This window comes from Simochromis diagramma, unplaced genomic scaffold (assembly GCF_900408965.1).
Source record: "Simochromis diagramma unplaced genomic scaffold, fSimDia1.1 OVJJ01000802.1, whole genome shotgun sequence".
NCBI lineage: Eukaryota > Metazoa > Chordata > Actinopteri > Cichliformes > Cichlidae > Simochromis > Simochromis diagramma.
Window position 1 is genome coordinate 22,451,109 of NW_024387492.1, and position 19,778 is coordinate 22,470,886.

The window sequence follows — 19,778 nt, forward strand, 5'->3', positions numbered from 1 at the left end:
CCGGAAGATGTAAGGACAGGAAGAAATCCTGGAACACTGTCAGCTGCAGGAAGGTTGCATAGAAAAACCTGGTTACAAGAGATGCTAATGCTAACAGCTACTGCTCAGATTAATAAGCCAAAAAGCCATACTGTGAATAAATTTAATAATACAGGGTTAAAAATTAAAATGAATTAAATATATAAACCTTAATACCTCTGCTGGTTGCTCTACAATTCCAGTCCCAGATTCTCAGACATCACAAAGGCAGTGGCAATCCAGGTTGTGATGCTGTCTGGTACAGTTTAGCGCTATTTCCTTTGTGTTTGAATTACTGCAACAAACGGAAAAAAAAAAAAAAAAAAAAAAAAAAAAAAAAAAAAGAGAGAGAGAGAACTTTAAATTTAAAAAACTGCATCTGACCCAACTGTTTCTGAAGAATCATACCGTGCAGGTCATCAGCTTTCTTACAAACAGTATGTTTGCTTACTGACTTAAAATGTTAGGTGTTGGAGGTGCGTTGTCTTTTGTCTTTGCAGGTTGGAGAATGTGGTTATTTGGAGAAAAAAAAAAAGTTCTTAAAAACTTAGATCCTGACCATTATCTATGAGATCTCTGACTGTTTGTGGCTTCACCTTCTTTGTGTTGTTTGAGCCTTTGTTTTGCACCACAGCTTACTCAGCGTTAGCTTGGTAATATCTTTATCATTTCATAAGTATGAATGTATATGGGACATTATCTCCTAAGGTTATATGCCAAGGTAACAGCAAAAAAAATAACACCCACTCACATCCTGGGCCATTTAACCTCAGTAAATCACATGATAGAGTGAGGCTAGGATTCACAATGGGTTCACCCGAAACCTTGGCTGATTGTGACTGTGGTGTGAATATGGCACGGCGGGACCACAGATCGCAATTATGAGCCATTTATTTACATCTCATCACACCACAATACACACCGACCCCTGAGTCCCCATGTTTTAACTCTGTGGGCGTGATTAAGGATGCACGGCATCCACCCTCCTGCACGGCACAGGAGACCACGTCCCACCACAGTGAGCCAAAACAGTTTTCACACCTTGGCTGTGTGATTAGGTAGAGGAACAATAGGGGGTCCAAGACCCTCTTGGGGACACTCCCATAGGGTTTAAAAATCTGGGGACTCTCCACCAATTACTCTTGGAACTGAAAAGCTTCTTGGATTAGAGGTGAAGCATCTTCAAGAAAACTTAAAGACGCCCAGACGCTTTTCTTTCCAAACTTAGACCACAATTACCTGGATCAGGGGTCAGCAACCTTTAACACCCAAAGAGCCATTTGGACCTGGTTTCCACGCAAAAGGAAAAAAAAAAAAACACTGGGAGCCGCAAATGCTTTTTGACATCTAAAATGAAGATAACACTGTATATATTGTTTTTATATATATATATATATATATATATATATATATATATATATATATATATATATATATATATATATATTTATGCTTTGTGTGAACAACTAAGGTGTGTTGCTTATGAAATCTATGAAGTGCTACAGAGAAAATTACATTTAATTATGTAATTAACACTCTTAAAGAAATATAACAAAAGGAAAGACGCCCAGCTGAACTAAAATGATCCATGTAGCAAACAAATACTGTTGTGAGCTGCCACCCTACTCGCCTTTGGGCTTTTGGATCCTTGACCAAAAGCACTATACTGCTAAAGAAAAGAAAAATAGATATTTGCCGGCTGTATGCATACAGCAACCGTGTGTGAAAAGTGGTCAATAAAGAGATGCTGAAAAGCGTGTTCATGCAAACATCGTCAGGCTTGCCATGGTACAATGGGACTTCTGCTCCTGAACCTCTGCGCACAGCGTCTGCAAATCGGGGCTGTACGAAGTCACTTTCATCTTTACGCAGGATTGTAACCTGTCATCTGTGAGGCATGAGCGGTGTTTGTTTTTAACATAGTTTACGGTGGAGCTGCTGACATAATGTGGATCCAAAGGTCGATAATTGGCCTACCTAGGGCTGAAAGTCTCGATAAATGCGTGGTGTTTCAGCGGATATACCGGCTTCCACGAGTGTGACGCTTATTTTGAGCGATGAAAAAATAATAGAATATAATTGTATTCTTATATTTCAATATCACAATAATCTTCCAATTTAGCACTACAAGTTAAATAAGAACTAACATAAATAAAATACACTTCAACTAAACACTTCTAATTTATTTTCCCAAACCACGTGGAGCCGCACTATAAGGACTAAAGAGCCGCAGGTTGCCGACCCCTGACCTGGATGAATGAGAACCTTCACAGAGAACAAAAGTAGAGGCTTTTCCCAAACTATAAACATGTTTATTTCTGCTGTTAACTTTGGGGTCTGTGGATTTATTGGACATTAGAGGAACTGCATTTCTTGACAGCCTCTTGGCCTCACTTCTGCTAAGTGGACTGATTGAATTCAACATCTCCACCTGTTTTACTCCTGCTATTGTCATGGTCTCTGTGCCTGTTCGGCAGACTCAGTATGGCTACAAGTGTTTCTGTATATTTTGCCCCTTCTCGCTCCCCTCTTGTGCCCTGCGCACTACCGGGGTGGAGTTCATTGTGACTCCCGCCCATGGCTCCCGCACCTGCAAACAATCATCTGATCAACACTCTCACAGGCTCCCTACTTAAGGCTAGAGATGGCACGTACCACTTTTTTATGTCCGATACCAATATCATAAATTTGGATATCTGCCGATACCGATATCAATCCGATATAGTGTTTTTTTAATCAATAAAACTGTTTTTTAAATATCTTGCTGCATTTTGCCTAAGTTCATACTCAAGTTTAAAAAAAACAACAACAACAACAACAACACTAAAGCTATTCTGTTATACCTGTATGCAAAAACTGTTTTCATAGTTCAGCAATGCTGATCAATCTAATAAACTTAAACCTACACCATCCTCCCTATTCTGGTATTTTAAAGAGTACTTAACTACCTATTGAAACCCTATTAGAGTACCTAACTAATAGGGTTTCAACTCCCAGCAACAAAAAAAAAAAAAAAAAAAAAGGGAACCCTCCACCTCATGATGCTTACTTGACGTAATCAACTTTAATTTGATGCAGTGTGGAAAAAATGCACAGAAATCTTTTTTTTTTCCAAGAAATATTAAATAGATTCAACATCTTTCTTCAACAGAATTGCAGACTGCACAGCCTTCCCAAAGGAAAAAGTACTATAGCTTACTAGGGTATATTAGACTTAATAGTTACTATATACAGTAATGGACTTCTATTCATTTTACATCAAATTAAAACTTTGGGTGTAAGATTCAGATAATTATTTATTAAAAGCTAGACATTTTAAATGAGAATGAGAAAGAAAAGTATGTGCCAGTTACCAGCCGTCAGCTACATAGAAAAAGATCCTGGTGTAGAAAGTAATATTAAATAAATTCTAACAACAGCTTATCAAGCTGCTTGCTGTTGTTGTTCAGCCGCTGGTTTCCTCTTTTCTGGTGCAAAGTGGGCCAAAAACAAACAAGAGAGACGGACTCGCACAGAAAAGCCGATCAGCTGATCATTATGGAGGGGAGGGAGAGAGAGGCAGTCGCTCCATATCGGTTGTTAAGCTTAACGTGAGAATGCTTTACAAACATTCAGAGATGAACTTACACACTTGCTTTACTTCTCTCTGGGATAACTTTTTCGGAGATGAAATGCCGGATTGGTAGCGAGGCTCCAAATGCTGAACCAGACCACCGACACCTCTTGCACGCCACAGCCACTCTATCACGTGATGCATACTGCTCCAACGTGCTAAGGTTATGAGGCAAGTTACAGCGTGTCGCAAGTTTTGTGAGGCGCTTTTGTGATATTTAATGGATCGGATTACATTTTTTATTTCTTTCCGATATCCGATCCAGTAATTTAGGTCAGTATCGGACCGATACCAATACGTAATATCGAATCGGTCCATCTCTACTTAAGGCAGCCACTGGGAATGCTTCGTCGCTGGATTATTGTGTAACCTTCGTCAGTGTTTCCTGTATTCAGCAGCTTTCTTCAAGTTTCTCTTTGAAGTGCCTATTCTGATACCAATCTCCTCTTTTCATGCCTGACTCTGCATGCCCCACCCGAGGACCTGCTACTGATCTGTTGTGAGTGTGGTGTGTTGGTGCGGTGTGAGCGCGAAAAGGAATCCCTGGGAGGATAAGTCCTGTGTCTGAATTAACCGTGTGCGTTTTCCCCTCACTGCCCTCGTGACCCCTAGAGACCCCAAATCCCTTTCCTTCACCTGTACATAGTGGCACTCGGTGTGAAGAAAATAAACTGCCTTGATATTGCCTTTTGCAGTATTTTAAATGCAACTGTCTCAAAATAATGTGACCTGTGTTCTTATATCAACTGTTCAAGAAAATTGTGCTTTGTGTGTGTGAAATTCTGGTGTCTGTGCTGCAGCCTTACAATTTACATAAAATTTGAAAACTTTTGTTTAAACTCTATTTTTCAATATGTAGAGTAAAGGTCACATGAAACAGCAGGAGGCAACTGTTTCTACAGTCTGACACTGAAATATCACCTGGTGTTTGTGTCCATCCAGATCCAGGTCTCTGGAAAGTACCAACGCACACGTTCCTTTTGTTGCTCTCCACGTAAATCCTCTGTCGCAGTAATGTAAAACATTATCTCCCCTGCTGTTTAAAAAAAAAAAAAAAAAAAGTGTATCAGTCACGTTAGCATTACAGATCCACAATGATTAAAATGTTTGATACTGTTTAACACTTACGGAAGTCGTGCATTATTTGATACGTTTTCAAACTGGCATCAGTGAAAACCACAAGATCACATGACTGTACAAAAAAACAGAACTATCATTACATATTATTCATTTTTAAATAAAGTGAAGACTGTCCATCTTCCCTCAGTGAAAAAGAGGAAAACCAAACCAAAACTATGTTATGAGTTATAAGTAATTACAGAAATATTACACATGTCAAAATATTAGAATTATGGCTTTAGTGTAGGTATAAGTGAGTTAAAAGCTCAGGCACAGACTGCTCTGAACACTCAGGGTCACAGTTGTTTCTACTCTTGGATCTGTTTGATATTATATCTGTAAATATGAGCATCTAGGGCACACAATGATCACGGAAGGCCCTCCCATGTCAGAGCCTGTTATAAGATAAGTAAGGACTATTTTGTGATTCAAACAATGCTTCTTGAGTCAAAGAATAGCTGAAAATGAGCAGAGTTGGTCCTTTTTAATCACTAAATAAACAGAAGCAATGTCTCTCTGTGGAGGCTAACCTTGAAAACAGAGTGTGGATCCCCCATTTTTGGTGTTTCATTGTTGCCGTCAGCCATGGAATTGCCAAACTCCTTCATCTGCTTCATCACCTGAAAATATCATCAGCAATATAAGAGCTGCTACTGTTACACCCCATAAAACTGAACAAAGCAAACTGGGACAGAAAAAAAAGCTCTTGTTTAAAACCAGCTAACATGTCTAATAAAAAAGTTCAGCCTTGTTAAACTGATACTTGGGTGGGGAGGCAGGTTTGTTTTCCCAGGTGAACATGAAAGGGATCATATACCAGGAAGCATATGATTATAAAAGGCAGAGAACATTTAGCTAGAAAACAATAAACTACAGAGGACCCCAAGGAGATATGGAAGCTTCTAGTATTCACAGGTTACACTGTTGTAAACAATAAAGCATGTTATGTGATCAACAACAGTCAGTACGAATGAAAAACAGATGAGTGAAAGGCTCCAAGTTTGATCTCTCAAATTAAGGATCAGATTGAAGTAAGTAAGCTGCCTCACATGCTGATATTTAATTATTAACATTTTAAGAAACCAATAATTGTTTTAGTTTGAGAAGCTGAATTACATTTATACAAACTATCCTATCATGTACAGGGAGTGCAGAATTATTAGGCAAATGAGTATTTTGTCCACATCATCCTCTTCATGCATGTTGTCTTACTCCAAGCTGTATAGGCTCGAAAGCCTACTACCAATTAAGCATATTAGGCGATGTGCATCTCTGTAATGAGAAGGGGTGTGGTCTAATGACATCAACACCCTATATCAGGTGTGCATAATTATTAGGCAACGTCCTTTCCTTTGGCAAAATGGGTCAAAAGAAGGACTTGACAGGCTCAGAAAAGTCAAAAATAGTGAGATATCTTGCAGAGGGATGCAGCAGTCTCAAAATTGCAAAGCTTCTGAAACGTGATCATCGAACAATCAAGCGTTTCATTCAAAATAGTCAACAGGGTCGCAAGAAGCGTGTGGAAAAACCAAGGCGCAAAATAACTGCCCATGAACTGAGAAAAGTCAAGCGTGCAGCTGCCAAGATGCCACTTGCCACCAGTTTGGCCATATTTCAGAGCTGCAACATCACCGGAGTGCCCAAAAGCACAAGGTGTGCAATACTCAGAGACATGGCCAAGGTAAGAAAGGCTGAAAGACGACCACCACTGAACAAGACACACAAGCTGAAACGTCAAGACTGGGCCAAGAAATATCTCAAGACTGATTTTTCTAAGGTTTTATGGACTGATGAAATGAGAGTGAGTCTTGATGGGCCAGATGGATGGGCCCGTGGCTGGATTGGTAAAGGGCAGAGAGCTCCAGTCCGACTCAGACGCCAGCAAGGTGGAGGTGGAGTACTGGTTTGGGCTGGTATCATCAAAGATGAGCTTGTGGGGCCTTTTCGGGTTGAGGATGGAGTCAAGCTCAACTCCCAGTCCTACTGCCAGTTTCTGGAAGACACCTTCTTCAAGCAGTGGTACAGGAAGAAGTCTGCATCCTTCAAGAAAAACATGATTTTCATGCAGGACAATGCTCCATCACACGCGTCCAAGTACTCCACAGCGTGGCTGGCAAGAAAGGGTATAAAAGAAGAAAAACTAATGACATGGCCTCCTTGTTCACCTGATCTGAACCCCATTGAGAACCTGTGGTCCATCAAATGTGAGATTTACAAGGAGGGAAAACAGTACACCTCTCTGAACAGTGTCTGGGAGGCTGTGGTTGCTGCTGGACGCAATGCTGATGGTGAACAGATCAAAACACTGACAGAATCCATGGATGGCAGGCTTTTGAGTGTCCTTGCAAAGAAAGGTGGCTATATTGGTCGCTGGTTTGTTTTTGTTTTGTTTTTGAATGTCAGAAATGTATATTTGTGAATGTGGAGATGTTATATTGGTTTCACTGGTAAAATAAATAATTGAAATGGGTATATATTTGTTTTTTGTTAAGTTGCCTAATAATTATGCACAGTAATAGTCACCTGCACACACAGATATCCCCCTAAAATAGCTAAAACTAAAAACAAACTAAAAACTACTTCCAAAAACATTCAGCTTTGATATTAATGAGTTTTTTGGGTTCATTGAGAACATGGTTGTTGTCCAATAATAAAATTATTCCTCAAAAATACAACTTGCCTAATAATTCTGCACTCCCTGTACAAGGAAAACATCTCATCTTCTTCACATATCTCTTAACCTTTCACTTTAAAAACATTTTTCATAGGATTCAATGCAGTCTTCTGAACAATACTCAGTAAACCCTGATTGCCTCCATACGAATTAGGAGGATAAGGAACAGCCAACGTGCTGATTATCAAATGTCAATGAGTTGCCATCAGTTCATCAGTCATCAATTGTGAGCACCTCTGTAAAAGAAGACAGTTTAGCAGCGTGCTGGGTATGTGTTAACACAATGCCAAAGTTATCCCAGGAGTGCACATCCCAGTAAATTCCTTCCAAGGTCAGACTGTGCAATGCTCACAGAAACTGCAAGATATCCAAGAGCTACATCTGAGACTCTGCAAACATCGATTAGCAAGTTAAATGCAAAAGTTAATGACAGCGCACTTAGAAAAATACAGTGCTTTGCACAGTCAAAGTCTAGATTTAGATCTAGACTTTGACTGGGCCATTCTATTTTTTTTTTTTTTTTTTTTTTTTTTAACTATTCCATTATTGCCCTGGCTTTATGTTTAGGGTCGTTGTCCTGCTGGAAGGTGAACCTCCGCCCCAGTCTCAAGTCTTTTGCAGACTCCAACAGGTTTTCTTCCAAGAGTGCCCTGTATTTGGCTCCATCCATCTTCCCATCATCTCTAACCAGCTTCCCTGTCCCTGCTGAAGAGAAGCACCCCCAGAGCATGATGCTGCCACCACCATATTTGACAGTGGGGATGGTGTGTTCAGAGTGATGTGCAGTGTTAATTTTCCGCCACACATAGCGTTTTGCATTTTGGCCAGAAAGTTCCATTTTGGTCTCATCTGACCAGAGCACCTTCTTCCACATGTTTGCTGTGTCCCCCACATGACTTGTGGCAAACTGCAAACGGGACTTCTTATGGTTTTCTGTTAACAATGGCTTTCTTCTTGCCACTCTTCCATAAAGGCCAACTTTGTGCAGTGCACGACTAATAGTTGTCCTATGGACAGATTCCCCCACCTGAGCTGTAGATCTCTGCAGCTCGTCCAGAGTCACCTCTTGGCTGCATTTCTGATCAGCGCTCTCCTTGTTCGGCCTGTGAGTTTAGGTGGATGGCCTTGTCCTGGTAGGTTTACAGTTGTGCCATACTCCTTCCATTTCTGAATGATCGCTTGAACAGTGCTCCGTGGGATGTTCAAAGCTTGGGAAATCTTTTTGTAGCCTAAGCCTGCTTTAAATTTCTCAATAACTTTATCCCTGACCTGTCTGGTGTGTTCTTTGGACTTCATGGTGTTGTTGCTCCCAATATTCTCTTAGACAATCTCTGAGGCCATCACAGAGCAGCTGTATTTGTACTGACACTAGATTACACACAGGAGCACTCTATTTAGTCATTAGCACTCATCAGGCAATGTCTATGGGCAACTGACTGTACTCAGACCAAAGGGGGCTAAATAATTACACACACCCCACTTTACAGTTATTTATTTGTAAAAAAATGTTTGGAATCATGTATGATTTTCATTCCACTTCTCACGTGTACACCACTTTGTATTGGTCTTTCACATGGAATTTCAATAAAATTGATTCATGTTTGTGGCTGTAATGTGACAAAATGTGGGAAGGTTCAAGGGGGCCGAAAACTTTTGCAAGCCACTGAATGGGCTGTTTGGAAGAGCTGCCAGGATAAATCGTTTTCTCTTTAAATAGAAAATGCCAGTACAGCTTAGGTTTGCAAAGGTGCATCTGAACAAACCACAAGACTTCAATGTCCTTTGGATAGATGAGACCCAAGTGGAGATTTTTTGGTCAAAATACAAAGCACATTTGGGGAAAACCAAACGCAGAATATAAGCACAAACAACTCATAAAAACTGTCAGCACAGTGGTGGAGGGTTAATGGTTTGGACTTGTTTTGTAATCACAGGACCAGGTGCTTGTGACCTGAACTTCTCTGTATGCTAACCAATTCTAGAGTCAAATTTCAGGCCATCAGTCTGACAGCTAAAAGTTTGGCACAAAAACAAACAGGAGAATGGTGCCAAGCAAAGCAGCAACAACAGAATGGCTGACAAAGAAAAGAATCAAAGTGTCTCAATGGGCCAATAAACATCCAGACCTCAACCTAATTGAAATGCTGTGGTGGGACATTAAGAGAGCTGTGCATAAATGCATACCTGCAAAATTACGATTAAATGAGGCAACATTGTAAAGTAGAACTGAATCAAGCAATTTAATCGTGAGATAAACGTAGTTTTACTGTCAAACTTTTATTTTCACATGAATGTATACATACAGTTCTTATCTTAACATTTTACATACCGTCTCCGTGGTGATGTCATTGTCTGATCCCGCCCACTGCGTCGCCTTGTCAACCACCAGGATCCCGACTACTGAGTTGGGCTCCAGTACACTCACATTCAGGGTCACAGTCTCAGCTGGCCTCTTTACAGCACTGCTCCAACTAAGCGACACCTGCCAATCACAGGTTGATTAGTCACAAATTTGCAAAAGTACCATTTTACTCGTTATTTCCTGTTATATATGTCCTGCTCTAATGGTGGATGTTCATATTAAACATGCACAAAAATTTTAAACCATAATGTAAAAATAAGTCATCTCTGTGAGCAAAAATGTGAGATTTCAAAATTCTGAGGTTTGTTTTTTTGTTCACTTTTTTTTTCAAGTCTTTGATGTGTATGAAATCAGTGAAAAATAATGTGCCAAATGTGGTCATCTTAGGCGCAAACGTCCTGCCTACTAATTAGACAAAGTCAGCCTGAAAAGCTAAAAGCAAGACCAGTTTAAGAAAAATAAAGATTATTTAGAACTTTAATAAAGTCAGGGAATAAGTCAGTTAGGATAGTTAGGAGTTACGTATAAAGGTCCAGTCAGACCATCTTTTAACATAAGAAATATATTCACAATAATATAATAAAGAAATATTATTCCTGGTTGTGAACAGATAGTCACAGGATGTTCAGAGACACACACTAGCATTATGGCACAGGGCAGTAGAAGATATAAACCTAATTGGGATAAGAAATGGACTCCAGAGCAAGAAGACACCAGTTCATGTTACCTTTGCAGGTTGTTGTCTTTTCATGAGCTTTTAGGCTTTTTCACAAAACACAATATTTTGCTTGTTTTTCTAATTGCTAGATAGTCAAAGAAGGACACCAGGCAGAGGGCAAACTTATTTCTCCAACACTGACACAACTTTCATTCAACTATTCTTTTCTTTTTCTTCTTTTTTTTTTTTTTTTACTAAGACTAGACTTTGAGAAAAGATGACGGTTACTCACTGCTGAAATGTTTGCTGGGAAATTATTATCATGTAACTTGGATTGTTTTTTCTTCACCTTTTTTTCCAACTTCATAACCTCATATTCACACAATTCAAGAGACAAATTAGTTTATTTTTCAAAGAAAAAAATGAACAATGAAAAATCACCTGGTTTTGTAAAAACTGCCTGATTGGCAGCTGGATTGCATCATTGATGACCTCTCCGCTGGGGTGCACACAGTAAACGATGATGCAGGCCAGAGGAGCCCAGGAGACTTCTGGGACCAGAGTCAGATCAGAAGAGCCTTTCCCGGCAGAAATCGCCTGACCTCTTGACTTCACCTTTACACACAAGATACAGACGGAAGGTCTCATAAGAAGCTGGAAGCATACATTCGTCTTTCTTTGCTTACAGCAATAAACTGAATACTTAAAACTTCTTGTCACCACTACTGGAAAACAAACAACTTTCGACAGTTGGAAATGTGCTTTATTTAAATATTAATCAAATTAACTACAAATTAGACAAAGTGTAATAATATTTGATGCTTTTTTTCATACCAGGTAGTGAATCTCATTCAATGGAAAATTACTTTCAATGTGCAGCAGAAAGGGCGAACCAACCTGAAAGAAGGTCAAATGGTGACGTTACGTATGAGTATAAATGTTCTACAACCACAGTCAGTAATTGGCTGTAAATCTGTTTTTTGAAGATGTACACTGGAAGAGTCATTCTAGAAGCCTCACCATCTTCACACAAGCAGTCACTTGGAAGCATTGTACAGCGCTTTGAGGGCCCCGAAAAGCGCTATATAAAATGCAATCCATTATTATTATTATTATTATTATTAACTAAGTTAACTTTAATTTGAAAAAAAACTGAATGTTTATAATTACTAAGCAAATGTAAATAAAACAAATGGTTATAAAGAACTCTTTTTCTAAGTGCACAGTACAGTGCACGTGATTGAGGTGTGTTTAAAGGACATCTAAGGTAACCATAGACTATTTTGGCATGTTACCTGCATGTTTACAATGCTGACACAAAGGTAATTTTAAATAGTTCCTTGTATTCTTCAGCTTTACCTCTGGAGGTGTGAAGGGTTTCTGAATCTGCAGGTAGCTCTCACTGGGGGATGTGTAGCTTCGCTGTATATATAGATTGCTATGGCTGTCCTCAAAAGAAGCCTGAGAAGAAAAAGAGATACCAAAGATTTTAAATGTAATTTGAAATCATGATCATGCTTTTGGGTTTAATTTCTGTTTTAGTTAACACCGTAAATATTTTTCATATTAATTTATTTATCTATTCAAGTGTAATTTCTTTTGTACATGATTTTCTTGTCAGGTGTGGATTTTTCACAGTAGATTACTTTATTCTTGCCTGTAGCTATTAGCACTCTCCACCTAGCAACTACAGAATAAAATAAGCCTTTAGCTTTTTAGGTACAATATGTGAGTTGTAAAATCCTGCTGCTAAATAAAAATACATTTAAGCAAATAAATGATAATATCACAAAAAAAACCCACACAAGATAAACAATATTAAACAAACATGTTGTGCTTTTTCTTGTTAGATATTAAATATGATAAAATCATTTTTCATTATACAGTTACCTTTAAAATTTTGTTTTGTGTTATGAATATAGTTAATGCAAAATAAATCTTTAAAAATCACATAATTCAGTTGATATTCAGAATTATCATAACACCCTGATATAATAAAGACATATATTCCAAATTTTTCACAAGTTATACTTAGCCTATTTTCTAAATTAAACTTAGAATTGAAATTAAATTAGCTTTCAGTTGGCCCCTGAATTGGTAAACACATAATTTTGTCCCTCTTCTATGCAGATGAGACACCAATTTATATTTCAGCGTAGTGCAATATGTCCTAAAACTTTAATGCATTTTACCATTTCTTTCGATATAAATACATAATATTGAAAAAATATCAGCAGATGTCAATGATCTATCTACAGAGTATATTTGTTCAATTTAATGTTGACCAGTACATTTGAAATCATATGTTTAGCTGTTGCAGTGACTCATTTGTTAATTAAAATTTAAATATAAATTAAAAGTTAATTGAAAGTACTAATTCTGTAATTTTTTTTCCAAAATTGGATCCTAAATTAAGAAATAAGCTGTGTCTGAAAGCAAAGGCTAAACAGATAAAGTAAAACAATAATAATTTTCAAGATTTCTTAATAGAACTAAAGGCCTTGTACTTAATCCCACATCCAGACATTTTAAAGTCAAATTTTGAAATAATCTGTCTTATAATATTTAGTCAATGAGGGTATTATTGTATAACTTACATCAATACTGAGCATGTCTGTTTCACTCGTGATTTCAATGCTGAAAGGTATGAGTCCATCTGCAGGGACAGGAAACTTCATTTCTTTAGGTAGCATCTCCTTTGGACTTTCTGAAGTTCCTGAACTGTTCGATGTTTTAGGCTCCGTGTCTATCACCATGTCTCCGATCCAACCCCAAAATCTTTGCTTTTGCTGAATCACTGAAACTTCAACAAAGCTTTGGCGATCCTCCAGTGACAGTGGCTGATTGTTGTATGTAGATATTTTCAGCTACAAAATTAGAAAAAAAAAATTAGCATAATTGTTTTACATTAACACTGGAATATCTGTTATCTGTACAGCTCAGACTCTGCATTTCACTTAAATGCTGCCTTCTTACCCTGGCGCTGAAGGTTAAAGAGGGCCTCAATAATTTGTGATATTCTTCAAAGGAGACTTTATATCTGGTTATTGACAAACCTACTGTTGCCGTACTGTTATATGTAATGCCTGAAAAATGAGACGTAGTCACAGGAGTCAGCACCACAAACAAGAACAAAAGCTGGTTAGATTCCAAACAATAATGTAGACTATCTCCCTGACTTTGTAATTAAAAAAAACTATAGCAGTTTAAAGTCCCACAGTAGAGAGCATCTGAAAAAAAAAATACTCACAGCGCTTCACTTGGTTCCCATTTTGTCATGTTATAGCCTTATTATTATAAAATAGATTAAATTCATTTTTCACCTTGTCATTATGAGGTACACACAACACCACATAATGACAAAGTGAAAGAAGTTTGCTTAAAATTCTGGCAAATTTATCGTATGTCGTGATATTCAAACGTGCAATGGTCCCATTAACACTATGCATCACATAGCTGTGTGTGCATGTCAGGCCAACCAAGCCACGAAGTCCTAGAGATTGTTTGTAGACCTCTAAAATTGTAAAGAGGCACAATCTGGAGTAGGGTACGAAAAAAAGTATTGAAGGTCCGAATGAGCACACCGACTCCCCCCATCCAACCTAATGGTGCTTGTGAGGTTCTGTAAAGAAGAATGGGAGAAACTGCCCAGAAATAGGTGAGCCAAGCATGTGGCACCATAGCCAAAAAGACTCAATGCACTTCAACAAAGTATTGAGCAAAGGCTATGAATACTTATGTACATGTGATATTTTTGTCTTTATTTTTAATACATTTTGCAAAATTTTCAAGCAAATGTTTTCACTTATCATTACGGGATATTCTGTGTAGAATTTGGGGGAGAAAAATGATGTTTTAATTGTATGTAAATAATGTAAATATTGTAATACACACTAATTTCACAAAAATATGAGCTTGGACACTGCCTGGAATAAAACTCTACGCCTGGAAATGCTGAAACTCAGAAGTTAGAAGTACTTAAAACAATATATGAAATACATGCATACAGAACATAACAAAAAGTAAAGAAATAAGCTGTAAATTGTCACTTCTGATCTGTACAACCATCTTTTGGTATTTCAAGTTAACATTTATAAATAAAATCTGAATTACCTGTGAGGTATTCAGTCACATGAGCCACAACTGTTACGTCTCAGCGTTTCCCCTCGTAGTACATCATTTTGGAATCATTTCTCATTTGGAAATAATCAGGAGCATCAAATGTGAAGCTTTCAGTACCCTCAATCTGATGAAAAGGAAACTGTTATGTGTTAATCTATGATGGTTAAGTTTAAATAAACTGATATATTTCAAATGTTGTAATCAGGAAAGCAGAAGTTCTTCAGTCAAAAATGATTTAATCAATATAAAGAGAAAGGTAAATTAGTAATCTTAAGCGTTGATATATTACAAATATCATGCATGTTACATTATTAGTTTACGAGACGTATAAATGTATGTTTATACTACATTTAGAGCTATTTTTTCACTGTGCAGAAAACTTACTATTTAGAAAAAATGTAATTAAAATGCTTTCAGTCTGTAATTTTATTTTAATAGTTTAAATAAAGAAAATAAACAAATTCAGATCGTGGGGAGAGCTATAATGATAACTGTACAGCTGAATATTAAAGGAATAATTACACAATGATTCCAATGACATACGAACCTCTCTGTCCTCATAGTAAAACTCGACAGTACCGTGAAGTGATAAATGAACGTCCTATTTCAGGTGTCCCTGAACGGGCTTCCCGTAAGGTGTACATGTGGATGGAAAGATCATAATAATCCTGAGGAAGCAACTTGGTTCACACATAAAATGGATCAAAGCCAAGTCTCACTTTGCTGTGACGGAGACCGCCAGAGGGTCCTCACAGTAAAATGGACATCCGGAGCATCGATCAAAAACCTCAAACTTTGGCCAGCACTGCAACCAAAAGACACACACACATGTGGATATTCATATCTTGTGGGGACATCAATTGACATAATGCTTTCCCAAGCTGCTTACCCTAATGAAATATGAATGCTAACCCTACCCAATTGTAACCCTGTTACTAAACCACATTTTGAGTCTCAAAAATGCCTTCAAAACTTGTGGGGACCAGGAGTTTGGTCCCCCTAAGGACTGTTGGTCCCCACAGTATAGTAAACTTCCTATTTTTGGTCCCCGCAAGATACGAATACATGCTCTCTTCTCACACACACACACACACACACGCACACCCAATTAATATGTTTTTTATTCTTCAAAAGGAGGAAGCTGTACATGTAATGCTGGATAGAGAAAACATCCATACCATATTGAGCCACAGTGAAGTACTTCACACTTGAAATGTCCTGCAACACACAGAGGATCTTTATAACATCACCTCTCTTTGTTCTTTTTATAAGGAAAATCTATTCCTTCATTCTTTCACTCAGTCTGACTTTAACTGGTGTGAATAAATGTTACAGCCACAGAAGTCCCCTTCACATTCACAGCACGAGTTGTGAGTTACTGAAACTTAAGATAGTTGTTTATATGAAAGGGACTCTTGCCTGTGCTGCTATTTATCCATTCAATTGTTCCGATGGAATCTGCCCTGTTACAGAGTTATCCACTGCAGAGAGGTCCGATTATTAATCACACAAGATCAAATACATTTAAAAAACGCAGCAGTGATTTCTCTGACCAGAAATCATGCACAAATATCAAATAAAAATATCCAAGAACCAAAAATATTTAGATTTTGTACTTTTGCTTGTCTCCAAAACAAAGGGTTAGGGTCACCAGTGATGAGAAGGTTAGTATAAATCAAAACTACGAGTAAATCAGGTACGAGCAACACTGACATACTCTTTGAAGCAAAGATGAATAAGTTAAAGGAAATGATTCCATATGTTTATTAAATGTCTTAATAGATCTTGTTAGGGAATCAGCCTTATATTTTAATGCAAACCTGGAGATGTGGAGGTGAGACATTTTTCATACTGTGCATTAATTATAGGTTTCCTGTCAAACAGATTAGTGCCACTGACCGCATGAATGTCTTTGCACAAAAGATCTGACTTTGGCAGAAGCAATCAGTGGTCAGGTGGATTAGATTGAATTATCAGAGGCCTGTCCAGCTTAATTACCCTGCAGAGGTTCACCTGCTAAAGGACTTACTTTGACTGTAGCGATGATGGTCCACTGACCCAGAGGAGGGTTTTCAGACAGCTGAAACTCTTTGGACACAACGCCAAGGACGCTGTCTGCAGCCAGCCACTGCCTGAGCAGGTTTCCCCTCGGATCCTGGACCAGGAAAAAACGTGCTGATCAGACGATTTTCAGAATTTCAGTTTGTGCTTTGAAAAACGTCCAGCAAGTTTAGAGGCAAGTGACTGATTTAGCCACCAGTGCTGACGAATGCTAGTGAATGCTAGTGCAAAGAAGAAAGTTCATGGCTGGAAATTCATTAATTAAAATGATGCTGATATGAATATGAAGTATGTGTAATAGAATTAACTCATCATCCAATCAACCAGACGCAGAAGTTGTTCAAGTAAAACTCCCCTGAGATCTTTTAAAAATAGTCTCTGATCTTGCCCTCTTGTCCTCTCTTTCTTCCATGCTTTTGGTACAATAACCTCATTCTTACCCTGATGATGATGTCCACGGGGCTGATGAAGGGCTTCCCATCAGAGTGAATGGAAACAACTCTGATCTTCACCGTCTGCCCAGGTAAGTACATTACTTTGTCTGTTTGAATGAAGGTGGCGATATCTTCGAGATCCAAGTGGAGCTTTGTGGAGCTGGAGAAAACCTGGACTTCTCCTCTGTGACCTTTGACCTCCAGTATGTAGGCCTCCCTGTGATTGGGCTCGCTGTCACTAATCTGCAAGAATTCAACATGGAAGGAAATTCATCAACACTTAAATGACAAACAGTCACATTATCATCTTAACAAATTTAATCTGGCATACAGAAAGAGCAGGTTTTGAAAACGCTCCAAGTTTAAAGTTTAAAGTTTCTCGGATGTAATCTGAACCGTGGAGGACTGAGAGCTCGCCTGTGGTCCAGATGAGAGAATTAGCCAAAATCTGCTCAACATCCATTTGAATTTTACCTGATGGTGTCTGTTTGTGCTCTAAAGAATCAGAGTTACGCCTCTCCTCGCCGACCTGCTCTCAAACAGAAAACTGGTCTTTGTTCTGGGCTCTGAACTTTTACCAGGAAGTTGCTTTTAGGGGCCACAAGGGGGCATCAAAACCCACAATTTCAGCTATGATTTTAAAGCTGAACTGTAAAATCCTGTTTTCAAAAAGTAGTCCAAAGTGTTATTGTTTATTTTCTAATGATTGTGTGTCATATTTAAAAAGAAATAAGGCACTTATTAGCATAGTGGGACATAGTAAACAAGTACAGTAAGTGCAAACAAAAAATAAAACTGACTTGAATTGTAGAAAGCTCAGACTGACTTTACAAAGACTGACCTTTGTATTTGTTACAGAGGAATTTCTTACTTACAGGCGGCAAAGTCAGCAGTGTGGTTGAACCTTAGAAAGAGAATTTCACAGTGAGATTAGAGCTATAATTAATTAATTGTAAATTAATTGTTAGTGGCAGATACTTACCCCCTTCAACTTTAACAGATTGTGAGGCCATTGTTAGGTTTCCACGAACAATGTGAGCAGATACAGTGACCGGTGAAGGGATCAGGATGGTGACTGATATAGATGTTGGGATTCCATGTTGGAGGGCTTTGGGAGCAAGGAGCAGGTAGGAGGGCTGAGGTGGGGGCTGAGGAAAAAACCCATAATGAATAAATATATTTATTTACACCCAAAAAAACGTCATTAAGAATAACAAGTTGGTGTAGAAAACCTGAAAGGGCGAATGGAAACAGAAACCTTCCCCACTGTGAACATTTATTATTTTATTGGAACTAATTTATTAAAAATATGTACTTACATTAGTTTAAATCTATATCTTTTAATCAACTTGTGCAAAAATGACTGTAAGGCAATAAAACATGTTTGTAAAAATAATGAAAATTCAGCTTAGATTCAATGAATTTTTAACACCACTCCTGCAGTTTTGAACTGACTTTTTATTTTCTAAAATGTAGGAAAATATATTTAAAAACTGTAGATACACAGATGAGCAGAAGAGGGAAAAACACTCATGAAGAAGCAGTTTAAACTGTCCAGGTGAGTCCTGTAGTTCAGCCTGTGTGCTTACCCGTTTGTGGTTTTCTGGGCGGCAGTGAGAACGATGAGGCTGAAAATGCCCCACACCTGGAGACGCTCCATTTGTATCAATGAAATTCACTCCAGAGAGCTTCTCTCAGTACTGAAAGCAGGTAATATCAGTTTTGCCTTCATACCTGCAGACAGTAACCACACCCACCTCCTACTTCTCATCATCATCATTATCCGATATCACCTGAAGAATTGAACCAGGATCAGTTTACCTGAATCCCACTGGGAGGCTTTTATTTCTTGTGCTCTGATTCAGGTCATAATGAGAGTAGAAACACATAAACAGGCAAATATTTACAGCAACAGTAGTACAGCATACCTCTCCTGTATATATATTTTTGTATCACCAGGGGCATCTAGTATCAGAACAGAGTCAACCCAAGACCAATGATTGGACAATTAGTTCACTACAGTTGTACCTGGAGGAAGGATTGTCGTCTCCTCTCCAGAAAAAACTGGCAGAACTGATCATCGGGTTTTACATTCTGGGAACCAGACCTGTAAGTGATCACAAAGTTAAAGCAGGTGAAGAAGAAAGCCCACCTGGTGTGTCTAGTGTTCAGTCATTTGGTGGCTTTGAGTTTAGCGAGGTTTATGTTTTTTGTTTCTGACCAAATTATTAATGGATCCTCGGCTCCCTCAAGCCAGCGTTTCTGCTCTTTGAGCTCCAGTTTCGCAGCCAACAGTTCCCAGTCACTGTTGTCAGTGTTGCATTTAGCTGGGGAGAGACATGAGAAGCAGGCAAAAGGATACATTTGCTCTCCTTTGTACTGAGATTAACTTGTGCAAATTTTAACCACGTGAAAAAAAATTACTCATAACCATCTCACAGACATAACATTATGTACAGCTACTTTCATTATCATTTTTTTTACTCTTTTTCTCCAATTGATCCGCGTTAAGTTCAGTAATAACTTCTTACAGTAATAAGTCCTACCACTAATTAATCTTTCAATCTTAAATATGATCAACTTCTCTCTAATAATTGGCTATGTACCACAGGCCTTCAAGCTAGCAGTAGTTAAACCGTTACTTAAACAGTCATCACTTGATCCAGAACTCTTAGATAATTATAAGACAATCTCCAAACTTCCTTTTGCTTAAAAAT

The 19,778-nt window shown here is 38.2% G+C and overlaps 2 protein-coding genes across 2 annotated transcripts in view; both read right to left on the reverse strand.

Annotated features, from left to right (window-relative positions):
* Positions 1-231: 231 nt before the first annotated feature.
* LOC120724582 (CD109 antigen-like) lies at positions 232-14,591 on the reverse strand. The gene is made up of 11 exons (XM_040016840.1): positions 14,558-14,591; positions 13,421-13,530; positions 13,042-13,311; positions 11,804-11,905; positions 11,279-11,341; positions 10,886-11,059; positions 9,754-9,906; positions 5,281-5,370; positions 4,760-4,823; positions 4,553-4,664; positions 232-313 (listed from the first exon to the last, which is right to left on the reverse strand). The coding sequence occupies exons 3-11, from the start codon at positions 13,198-13,200 to the stop codon at positions 232-234; spliced, it is 999 nt and encodes a 332-aa protein (XP_039872774.1). The 5' UTR covers positions 13,201-13,311; positions 13,421-13,530; positions 14,558-14,591.
* Positions 14,592-15,354: 763 nt separating this feature from the next.
* Positions 15,355-19,778, reverse strand: part of LOC120724583 (CD109 antigen-like) — an 8,072-nt gene continuing 3,648 nt past the window's right edge. Inside the window, exons 2-9 of the mRNA XM_040016841.1 lie at positions 19,283-19,388; positions 19,090-19,168; positions 18,044-18,209; positions 17,937-17,965; positions 17,068-17,304; positions 16,596-16,721; positions 15,745-15,784; positions 15,355-15,371 (exon numbers count right to left, since the gene is read on the reverse strand). Coding sequence (XP_039872775.1) covers positions 15,355-15,371; positions 15,745-15,784; positions 16,596-16,721; positions 17,068-17,304; positions 17,937-17,965; positions 18,044-18,209; positions 19,090-19,168; positions 19,283-19,388 — 800 coding nt within the window. The remainder of the gene's footprint in view (positions 15,372-15,744; positions 15,785-16,595; positions 16,722-17,067; positions 17,305-17,936; positions 17,966-18,043; positions 18,210-19,089; positions 19,169-19,282; positions 19,389-19,778) is intronic.